This window comes from Penicillium diatomitis, assembly GCF_028827545.1.
Source record: "Penicillium diatomitis strain IBT 30728 chromosome Unknown utg000002l_segment0_segment0, whole genome shotgun sequence".
Taxonomy (NCBI): Eukaryota; Fungi; Ascomycota; class Eurotiomycetes; order Eurotiales; family Aspergillaceae; genus Penicillium; species Penicillium diatomitis.
Window position 1 is genome coordinate 3,291,132 of NW_026623174.1, and position 12,080 is coordinate 3,303,211.

General features: G+C 42.5%; 2 protein-coding genes across 2 annotated transcripts; both read left to right on the forward strand.

Annotated features, from left to right (window-relative positions):
• Window positions 1–654: 654 nt before the first annotated feature.
• N7539_002237 (uncharacterized protein) lies at window positions 655–1,757 on the forward strand (the record flags this gene model as incomplete). Its single annotated transcript, XM_056931840.1, has 3 exons — window positions 655–1,043; window positions 1,130–1,243; window positions 1,307–1,757. 3 exons carry the CDS (start codon window positions 655–657, stop codon window positions 1,755–1,757), a joined length of 954 nt encoding a protein of 317 aa, XP_056793871.1.
• Window positions 1,758–4,347: 2,590 nt separating this feature from the next.
• N7539_002238 (uncharacterized protein) lies at window positions 4,348–5,863 on the forward strand (the record flags this gene model as incomplete). Its single annotated transcript, XM_056931841.1, has 2 exons — window positions 4,348–4,425; window positions 4,517–5,863. The coding sequence occupies 2 exons, from the start codon at window positions 4,348–4,350 to the stop codon at window positions 5,861–5,863; spliced, it is 1,425 nt and encodes a 474-aa protein (XP_056793872.1).
• Between the last annotated feature and the right edge of the window lie 6,217 nt (window positions 5,864–12,080).

Below are 12,080 nucleotides of genomic sequence, written 5' to 3' on the forward strand. Positions count from 1 at the left end.
CGCTTCCTGAGGATCGCGCGATCGAGCATTTAATCGATGCGATCTCATTGGCAGTAGCTTAGTCCCGCGATGCAGAGATGGGGCTCGGGGCTTCGGCTACGGGGCAGCACCACCATGACCGTTCCAGTCCAGGTAGGCTTCACGACCGAGCCCTGCTCCATTGGCGGCGGATGAATGGTTCCTGAAGTTGATGAACCCCGGGGTCCAAAGGGCTCAGTCAGCGTGGAAACTGTGAGGAGCTTGGCGGGGCCCCACTCGGTATCGGCTGGTATGGCCAAGTATATCGTTAGCCTGGTTACGGTATTTTACCAGGTCTACTTCAATTCAGTCCGTCTCGGTCGCTGCTTCCCCAATGCACGGTACATGGTCCAGATAGCCATCTCAATGACTTTCCCAATATAGTAATGACCTCAAAGTCTTTTGTGGAGCAACTACTGTAACTTCATTTTTGGAAGTTTCCAATTTTCATTATTAACGGGAGCCGAGGAGGAACTGACCGAGTTGGGTATCCACCAACACCCTCATCGAGATTCCGTTTGTCGCGAAGTACTTAAGTCAGACAAATGTCCCAATCTCTTCAGTAGAATTAATCCCAAATATTTCCTGACTCACCCCTGCTCCCCGTCTACTCGGTCCTTCGATCAACTTGGAACGATGCGATTCACCTCTGCCATCCTGGCGGCTGCCGCTGCCGGCTCCGCTCTCGCCCAGCGTCCGTCCAACACATCCATCTGCGACTACTACACCACCGCGCTGTTGAAGGAGAACAATGCCACCAACCAATACACTCTTTTGACCCTCGTCGTCAACACTGCGGTGATTGGAAACTACACTCAGCCCAACGTTGGCGTCAGCGTGCCCGGTATCCTGAACCCTAACGGCACCTACAATGGCACCAAGGTCAACTTGGTTCCCTACTTCAACGGTGGTCTGGCCTCGACCAACGATAACGGAAAGGCCGTTGCTCGAAACTTCCTCGATGGCGGTGGTGCGGCTCCTCTGATGAAGAACATGCCTGCCGACGACATGAAGTCGAACCAATAGTGCGTGATAATCCTTGTCGCCGCAGAATGTCCCACCCATGTCAAAGACGGGGACCGTGGACAGTGACACTGACTGAAGAATACAGTTTCCTGATGACCCACTTGTATGAGTTCTTTGGGAGCCTTCTCGGCTGCTCCCAATATGGTATGAAGGGTTTCCCTGAATACTCTGGCGATGCCAGCATGTACAAGGTTCACAAGTAAGTTATCCGGCAGGACTTGACGGTATTTACCTTGTCCTCCAAGCTCACACCTTCTCTCAGGTACATGGTGCTCGACCCTTATCAGATGGGTTACTTCATCGAGCAAGTTGCCCTGTCTGCTGCCTCCTTCGGAGTTGCCGAGTCGGACATCATGGCCGTTGGCCAGGCCCTCGGCTCCCTCTTCAACTACCGCTGCGAACCCGAGAAGACCGTCATCAAGGCCCAGGGCCCTCAGTGGCAGAGTATCTGCACTGACCAGTCCTGCCCCTTGGCCGATAATGCCACTTGCTCGGCTTACGAGATGGTTCCCCAGCCCGCTGTTGCCAATGCCACTCTTGCCATGGGTGAGGGTCGCAACGCTTCCATGTCTGGATCCGCAACTCCTACCATGTCTGGTTCCATGACCGGCACTGCGAGCCCATCCGCAAGTGCTTCCTTCAACGCCGCTGCCATTGTTGCTCCCGGGCTCACTGGTGTAGCCGCTGCTATCGTCGCAGCTTTCGCTCTGTAAATCTTGCGTACTGGGAGTGTCTATACTAATGTGTCGATGAGCTTGAAAAAGCTACTCGGACTTGATTCCACCTTTGACAAGTCAACGAGGCCCACGTTGTCAAATTATTTACCATTCTATTATAACCCCCTTCCCAAGGGGCACCACTTAATTGAGAGCTTTTTTACACCCTATCGACTGTCGACTTTGACTTGCAAATCTTGGTGTAGTCTTCAACGCTGTCAAAAGCAAAGGTTTTTATGTATCAAAATTCGTACCCCAGCCATGGATGGTTGTGAGTTCAAAGTGATAGGTAGCCTGATTGTGGCACGAAGATTCTGTCTCTCTTTGATTTCATGTTCACTCCAACGTTCCATGATTCCACCAAACCAAAGCCAGAAGCATCATCTGCATTCTTCTAAATCATTCTATTTTTTGGGGGTGTGCAGCTCAGAGAATTCCTTCCAGTTCTTCCATCCAACGTACATCTCTCGACAGTGCCACACGTCCCATACCTATGGCAAGTGAGCCTATTCTTGTCGCATACATTACCTAGAAGTTGCCGAGCCATCTTATACGTAAACAACTCCCAAGGTTATTGCTGGACATTGTTTCTTCATCTCATGATGCCAAGCTCGACCCAGTCCATGTCTTGGATTGTTCCATTCTCCGGGTGAACGAGTCGATTCAGCTGACATTGCCACCAGAACAAACAATAGTGGAATCTCTTCCACCCCGTAAAAAAGTGAACAGGAGGTGACATCGACATCTCTCGACCTCTGCTGGTTCAGTATCTGGAGAAGTCCTTCTCTTGGGTATGGTCTATGAGCGTGATCGCTTGTGCAAGAAGGTATATGCACATAATCTCAGCGAGGTCTGCGAAGGTATGTGGATCCATCCTCTACGGATCTCTCCGGACCACGGTTCATACCACCAGACGGGCAACGTTGTTACCTTGGACTTTGACTACGTGGTACCCAACAGGCAAAAGCCGCTGCACAGCCAGTCTATTGAAACCTTGAAACCTGAAGATTCGGGGACTAAGGAGCAGCATGAGGTCGTGCGGGCGATAGCGCCAAGCAAATCATGTACGTCATGACCTAGCGTACTGAGTTAATTCGCACCACGTTCACTGATCTAGTGCCATGTCTCCTTGGCAGAATAGAAACCAGCAGCAACTTGTCTCGCTTACTCGAGATTGGATCAGAGTGGAGTATTTTGTCAGTCACAGGTCCCAACCGGAAGTTACAGTATTTGCTCGATGGGCCATCAGTACCTGGTTACTAAATAGGTAAACAAGGGTGACTGATCGAGATGAGAGTGCGGCAGTGCGCTAGGCACGCGCCGCATGACGTCACTGATCACTGGTCACTGGTCCTACTCAAGGGACGCAGACGGGGTACCTCCAACTCCGTGGCACTTGCAGTCGAATTCAAAAGCACAGAGACGAGTTATGGGTGAGCGTTATGCAACTGGTAAATCTCAAAGTAGTGCGCGCGAGGCTCAAAGCGAGGAAACTCCATCCCAGACATTCCAGACTGGTGTCAAGTCGCAAACAAGTTGAGCATGTCCAAATTTTAATTCCCACTGATTGAGTGATGATCCTCGTCTTCAACATGGGGGGGTGGGGCGGGGGGGGGGTCCTCCTTCGGGGTTTGACCTGTGCAGGCCGCAAATGGGCATCCGGGGACCTGTGGAATGCACCTTCGAGATGCTGTGGTAAAGTGTAGAAAGCGATTGGTTCTTGAGAGACAATCTGTCGATTAGGTTTTGGCTCGAGCGGAGCGAGTCACACCCGATTGGGTACGTGGATCTATCAATCCACTTCTGACCCACAGAACACCCTTTGGTCACCTCCATCAATACCGGTTGAATACGGTACCGCTCGAAATACACCAACCCGTCTTGTAGAGCTTTGAAAGTTTTCGTTTACACATCCTGCCTGATCGGTCCCTGTTTCCCTGGTCAGGAACACCTGCAGGCGTTTGACTATGCCCAATCGGAAGAACAAGCTGGACAACCCTCGCAGGGAAGTCCCATTCCGGGAGTTCCTAAGCTGACGCAAAATCAAGCCGGAGTGATAGGATCCCAAATCTGACTCGTTCCATTGGCCTTCCTGACTCGGAGCAAGAGCATCTTGTAAGTTGCGGGAGGCTAGTGGGGGACACAGGACCGAGCTACTATCCAGGTTCACCACTACCCCCCATAGCACCTCCATCCCGCCCCAAGTGGGCGATAGTCGAGCCACGAAGCGGGACCACCACACAGCATAGAAGATCGAGAGATTACTGTACTACTACTTTGGATTCCGGTCCAGCCGAAATAGGCCCCTGACTGACACCCACGGAACCCATGAGGTGATCATCTCAATTTGGCATGCGGTTCGCAGAACAACAATTTAATCCCCTTTTGGACCTATGCCGAGTGCGTTGGAATCAGGAGAAGCGGGCATAGCCTCGGAAAGCACCTAGTAAATTGGGTGTGGGCACTGGGCACTGGGCACTGGGCAGTCTATCCATGCTCGTTACAACCGAACTATAAGGGCGGAAAGGATCCTCTGCGTCCGACCACCGCTTTGCGTCCTTGCAAGCACCTTCTCGCATTGTCCGATATGTCAGAGCCATCAATATCCACGCTCGAACGAAAGAAGATCTTGAAGACATTGTTCATCTCACTGCTTCTGGACTTGGTACGTTGCCTTTATCGTGAGCGCAGTCTGTGTATCCGCGCCGTGGCTTGGTCTGTTCATGCTGACGACAAAACAATGGCTGTGGGATTAGATCTCTTTCACCTTCATTCTCCCTCTCTTTCCATCGGTACTCGGGTATTACAGATCTAAGGATGATTCGCCCACCAGCCTCCTCAACAGCGTCTTTCACTACCTGAACGCTTATAAAAATGCCTTTTCGCGGCCCATCGACTCCCGTTACGACATCATCCTCCTCGGTGGAGCCTTTGGCTCGCTCTTTTCTCTGCTCCAGGCAATCGCGGCGCCATTTATCGGTAGATTGTCCGACATTTATGGCCGTCGACGCGCGATGCTATTCTCCATGGCGGGTAACATTCTCAGCGTCGGACTCTGGGTAGGTGCGACTGACTTTCGCACCTTCCTTGCCAGTCGCGTCGTTGGAGGATTGACGGAGGGCAACGTCCAGTTGGCCAATGCGATCGTGTCCGACATCAGTGACGAGACCCAGCGTGGATCTGCAATGGCCCTCGTGGGCGCCTGTTTCAGTATCGCATTCACATTTGGGCCCATTCTCGGTGCCGCTCTCGCCACGATTGAAATGGTCGCCTCGAACAAATTCGCCGTTGCGGCAGGAGTGTCGTTGCTCCTTGTCGTGGTGGAGACTGTGTACATTTACTTTGCGCTACCCGAGACTCATCCTCGGCTTCGAGATGTGCCAGTTGCCCTATCACCCGACTCCCCGGGAGAGACGAAATCGACAAGCAAGGTCAATGGAGCGACTTCCTATATTGATACGACAAAGCCGATAAGCAACGGGCGTCCCCAGTCACCAGCAATGGGGCGCAGGACCACCCAAAACTCCATGACAACCTTGAAACTTCTTCACTTCCTGTTCTTGGTCTCCTTTTCTGGGCTGGAATTCTCACTCCCTTTTGTGACGGCCGCATCCTACGGCGAGCGCCTCCAGCATAGCAGCCCCTCGGCCCTGAATGGTCGTCTTCTGTCCATGATGGGATTGATAGCATCACTCCTACAGGGCACCATCGTTCGACGTCTGCCACCACTCGTGGTAGTCAGAGCAGGAGTGGTCACGTGTGCCATTTCCTTCTTTGTCCTTGCGCGTGCGAGCTCCATTACGGGTCTGTACAGTGCCGGCGCACTACTCGCTGTGACTTCGGCGACCGTAGTGACGGGCATCAACAGTTTGGGCAGCTTGGAGGCTCAAGAAGTGGAGCGTGGCGCCGCGCTTGGCCAGCTGCGTAGCTGGGGTCAAGTCGGTCGAGCCTTGGGGCCTTTATTGTTCTGTACCCTCTTCTGGTGGGCCGGTCGAGAGGTTGCATATATCACTGGGGGGACGTTGATGGTCGGCGTGGGTGTGATTGTTTTTACCATGCTCCAGTCTCCAAAAGCGGGGAAGGGCATGGTTCATGTATCATGACTTTTGAGGTGCAATCTGGTTGCACGACTACTTTTTCACAGTCGAGGGTCGCACCATGATCAACAGACATGTGCAATGTTGAAGTTCCGGTCGGTACATACTACATATGCCGACATCATGTACCGTGTTTCTGACAACACGCTTGAATGTGTGTACCTTTGCAACAATCAGCCTCGTAGACGGTGTGGATATTGATTCCCATCTCTGTGCTCCCATCCCTATCCGCTGTAGGATCAAGCTAGGACAACGTCTACCCTCAATCAAGATTCGACTTTTCACCGTCGCCGCCTCCTGGGGGATTGTTATTGTTGAGATAGCTTGGTGGTCAGGCGTGTCACCAGCGTGGTGCGCGCCCACGCACACCACCTTCGTAGCTTAGATAGGCACCTCTCACCAGATGCAATCTCACCATTCCCTTTCTCCCCTCTTTTGGGTCTGCTACGTTCTCCCAGTAGCCTCCAATAGATTATGAGCCCTGCTTAGCGCACAAAAAGTGAGGTTATTCACATTTCCTTACTGCCTAGGCACAACTTGTATAATAACCTCTTTTTCCATCGTTTTTCGGCGCGTTTTGCGCCTTCTATAGAGTATAGACTTCGCACCTCTTTACAACTTGACGATCCCTACGCATCGAATCGTCGCTAAAGTCCCTCCTTCGGCTTTAACGCTATTCAAAAATATATAAAATCCTTCCGGCTTCTACGCTATTTTCAGAGCTCTTACGCTCTTTACCTACGTAGCGGCACATCGCCGTAGTAGGTATACCTACGTAGCGGTACTTCGCCGCAGTAGGACTACTATATAATATACCTTCGTTATCGTGGACCTTATACCTTCCGGCTCTTACGCTCCTTAACTACGTAGCGGTATATCGCCGTAGTAGGTATTACCTACGTAGCGGTACTTCGTCGTAGTAGGATTAATATATTTGTTGAGATAGCTTGGTGGTTTAGCGCGTCTTACTAGCGTGGTGCGCGCCTATATATACTACCTTTATAGCTTAGATAGGTACCTCTTACCAGATGTAATCTTAATATTCCTTTCTCCCCTCTTTTGGGTCTGCTACGATCTCCCTATAGCCTCTAATAGGTTATAAGCCCTACTTAGCGCACAAAAAGTAAGGTTATTTATATTTCCTTACTGCCTAGGTATAACTTATATAATAACCTCTTTTTCTATCGTTTTTCGGCGCGTTTTATGTCTTCTATAGAGTATAGACTTTGTACCTCTTTACGACTTAACGATCCCTACGTATCGAATACGGCTACCGAAGCTATCGTATCGAATTATCGCTAAAGTCCCTTCTTCCGGCTTCTACGCTATTTTCAGAGCTCTAACGCTCTTTACCTATATAGCGGTACTTCGCTATAGTAGGCTTACTATATAATATACCTTCGTTATTATAGACCTTATATCTTCCGGCTCTTACGCTTCTTACCTATATAGCGGTACTTCGTTATAGTAGGATTAATATATTTATATATATTTAATATAGTTTCCGATCTCGAGGCTTATAAGGTAGCTAAAACCTTCGCCGAATTAGTCCCTATACTTAAGGGAAGAGCTAACTTCGAGAAATAGAAATAGGGGCTTTAATTTATTATAGATAGCCTAGACGAAGATCTATGGTCTATTATTATAGGTAAACTAATATACCCTATTTAAGAGCCTCGTGATACTCCTATAGAGGAAGCTATCTAAAACGTCCTTTTCGCTTAACTTAGACGAGAATCTACCGAAGAGGAATTTAATAAATAGATTAATAAGAATATAACTTAACTAAATAACCGATTTCACTAGTTTCGCCGGAAATATACGCTTACGAAATACCTAATCTATTATATACTTAGCGATTTAGCTCGTAGCTTTATACGCGATTATAAAGATTCTTATAAAATCTTCCTTTATATTAGTAATATATATAGTACTAGTAATTATACTACTTTAAGCTATAAGCTATTATCTTTAATTAAGCTTATATATACTAGTAGTAATCTATATAATTTTATTACTAAATAGTAAGCTACTTTAGATCTTACGAATTTAGCTATTCTAAATACCCCGTTACTACCTAAATAGGCTCTAGCTTATTTTAAGCTTATAATTAACGGCTACTAAAGCGTAAAAGGTTTCTTAAATATATATAAACCTCTAACTAATCCGGATAGTATACTTAACTATATTTTCGGTAAATTTATTAAATATAAGTCGAATAAAAAGTCTGTAAATATAGCGATTATAGCTATTTCTATCTTAAAAGATACGAAATCTACGTAAAATAGCGATCGAGGTAGAGATAGAGATAGAGGCTAAGGAGATAGAGGCCGCGGTAGAGGCTCCGGACGAGGTCGTAGCTAAAGTTAAAATAACTAGGATAATAATAATTAGCTATCGTATTATTATATCTACTATAGGCGTTTAATAGCTTATATTAGTAAGTAGTACTTCTTTAACCCTAAATCTAAGGGTATCTCTTAAGACGGAGTTAATATAGCTATAGCTAGTACTTCTAATTTAAAAAAGGATTTAAATTCGAAGGAGAAATCTAAAAATAAGATTTTAACGAGCTTCGCCGAAATAAGCTTATTAGCTATTAATATTATAGCTATATTAATAGATAATAACGAATAGTATACTTAGATAGTAGACTCTAGTATATTAGTATATATAATACCTTATTATATAAATTTTATTAATTTTACGCTACTTATTACCGATATAAAGCTTCTAAATAGTTATTAAGTATAGACTAAAGGATATAGTAATATTATCCTAAACTTTTTAAATAGAAATAATATTTCTAAGCTTAAGCTACTTAGAGTCTAGTATATTCCTTCTTTTAATATAAATCTTATTTCCTTATAGTAACTTACGAAGGATTCTAGTATTAAGACTCGATTTAATAAGATATATAGCTCCCTATATAGGGGGGAAGAGCTTATCGTTATAGTAAAGTAAGAGAATAGTTAATATTAGGTTCGTACCTATAATAGTAATAGCCTTATTAATATATTTAGAGCTCTATCTATTTAACTATCCTATATATTTAGTAGTAGCTATATACCCGCTATAGATTCTGTTATAGCTTCTTAAATCGGTAAGATTTAACCTATTTTAATAGACCTAGCTTATCGTAGAGTCTATTACGCTGGCGAGCAGAAGATAAAGCGTATACCTAAATATACCGAAGGAATTAATATTAAAAAGGGATCTAGTATTAAGTACTCTTATCCTTCTTATATTCTTAGTAAAGGCTATACCTTATCTTTTAGACGGAGTAAGCGTATTAAGACTATACTAGCGTAGAAGCTTTATATTAATATTTAGGGTCCTATCTCTATCGTAGGCGTTAGAGGTAATCGTTATTTTATAATAGTTACCGATAATACTACTCGCTTCTATTAGGTCTTCCTATTAAAAGCGAAAAGCGAAATTACTAATAAAATTTGTATATTAGTAACCTATTTTTTAACGTAATTTAACTATAAAGTTAAGATAATTTTAGGCGATAATATATAAGAATATATTAAAATCGCTACTTTTTATAAAGAAAATAGTATTATTTAGGATCTTATTCCTTCCTATATACCTTAGCTTAACGGTATTACAGAGATTAGGAATCGTTAGCTTATTAAGCCGCTAATCGCTATATTAGCTAAAAATTAGCTTCCTAAATATCTATAGGGCGAGCTACTTTTAGATATTAATTATATAATAAACCGTCTCTAGTAGTCTACTATTAATATAACTCTATATAAAGCTTTCTATAGTAAAAAGCTAGATATTTTAAATCTATATATACTTAGCTACTAGGCTTAGTATCTAATTCTAAAGGAACGTAGGGTAGATAAGCTTTCTCTATATATAGCCGAAGTAAGACTAGTAGGCTATAGTACTAATAGATATCGACTCTATAATATTTATTTAAAGAAGATCGTAGTCTCTTATAATATAGTCTTTAATAAGAATATAACGAAGGATCTATCTAAGCCTATATACGATCTCGATATAAAGCTAAAGTTAGTTCCTATATAATCTATAGCTAATTAACGCTATTATATACTATCGGATTTCCTACCGGCTAATAGCGATTAACTAATTTAGCTAGATTTAGCTAATAGTCCTAATAAGCTAGTACTACTAGTAACTCTATCTTCTTATATTCTAATAGGAGATCTACTATTATCTAAGCGGTCTAATATACTACTTTCTTTATTTAAATACGAAGTCTAACTTAAAAAGCTTTATAAATAGATTAAGTAGAGATTCACCTATAAATAGAATAAATATATCGACGATAGCCCTTAAACTATAGAGGATAGTTCCGAAACTGTCGAGGGTAGTCCTAGAAATATCGACGATAATCTTTAAACTATAGAGGGTAGTTCTAAAACTATCGAGGCTAATCCTGAAACTATCGAGAGTAGTTCTTAAACTATACCTAAGATAGGTCTTCGGCGTTCCTTATAAGTCCGTAAGAAGACTTAAGCGGCTATCGAGTTAGAGGAATATTTACGTTTTCTTAAGTATTTAAATATAGCTCTAGCTAATTATATTAAATACGCTACTTTTTTAATTCGTAGTATAACTATAGACTTATAACTACTTCTAAAGCTTTTATATTAAGCTTTAGCTTAGTTAACGCTATATAAACTAGATAGCTAGTAGGATATAATATAAAATTATAGTAAGGATAAATAGACTAAATAGATTAAAGCGGTAGATAAGGAAATATAGAAGTAGCTAAAAAACGGTACTTAGCGCGTATATAATCTTCCTACTAAAGATACTAAAAAGACGCTTCTTCCGCTTTAATAGGTCTTTTATATTAAGGACGATAGGACCTATAAAGCGCGTCTTATTATAAAAGGGTTTAAGTAACGCGAAGGAATCGATTATCTTGATATTTATATAAGTATAGCTAAAGCTTTAAGCTTCAAAATATTCTATATAATCGCTACGTATTTCGGCTAGTAGATATATTATATTAACTTTATTATAGCGTTTCTTAATATAGAGCTTCTTAAAGAAATCTATATTTAACTTCCTAATAGTTTTAAATAGCCTAGAAAATACGGCCTCCTTTTAAAAACCTTATACGGTCTAAAATAGAGTCCTCGCGAATAGTATAATACTATTTATAGGGCTCTTATAGCTCTTAGGTTTAGTCGTTTATAAGCTAATTATTCGGTCTTTATATATTTAAAGCGTAAGCTTTACCTTCTTATATATATTAATAATATACTAATTATTACGCCTTTAGATATATCTCTTATATAGCTTAAGGACTATATTCGAAAATCCTTTAATATTACTAATAATAGTACCGTTACGCGATTCCTTACGATTAATATTATTTAATCTATAGATAGTAAAGTTATACTTTCTTAGCTCGCCTATATTCGTAAAGTCCTCGCGAAATTTAACCTATAAGATATATATATAGTCCCTACGCTATTTTATAATAAGGAGATCCTATAACTATATAAGGATACTACGACTCTAGCGGAAGTTAAAGCTTACCGTAAGATAGTAGGCTTACTTATTTAGCTAATAGTTAATACGCGACTAGATATTATATTCGTAGTTATAAAGCTTATAAGATATACGTATAACCCCTCCGCGAAGTATATAACTATATTAAAGTATATCTTTCGATATCTTAAGGGTTCTGAAACGCTTACTATTATATATTCCTACTTACTAGACCCCCTCTTTGGATTCGTTAATATAGATTAGGCTAGTAAATATACGGATAGTAGTATATTAACCTCCGGCTTCCTTTTTAAGCTTACGAATAGTATAGTTACTTAGGCTTATAAAAAGTAAATATACGTTACTCTTTCCTCTACAGAAAGTAAGTATATAGCTATATCTTTAGCTGTCTAAGAGGTATTATAGCTATAGCTTTTCCTTAAGGAACTTGATATAGAGTCCCTTTTACAACTTCCTACTATAATCTACGAGGATAACTAAGGCGCTATTTATCTTACTAAAAGCTATGATTTATACTAACGAACGAAGTATATTAACGTTAAATACTATTATATTAGAGACTAAGTCTCTAGGGGGGTATACAAATTCGTTAAAATCTCTACTACAGAGTAGGCCGCAGATAGCTTTACTAAGCCGCTATAGCGAGTCTAATTCGAGAGGTTCCTATATCTTTTGGGCATGAAAAAGCTCTGATTCAACGGCTATTTAACGGTTTTTTAAT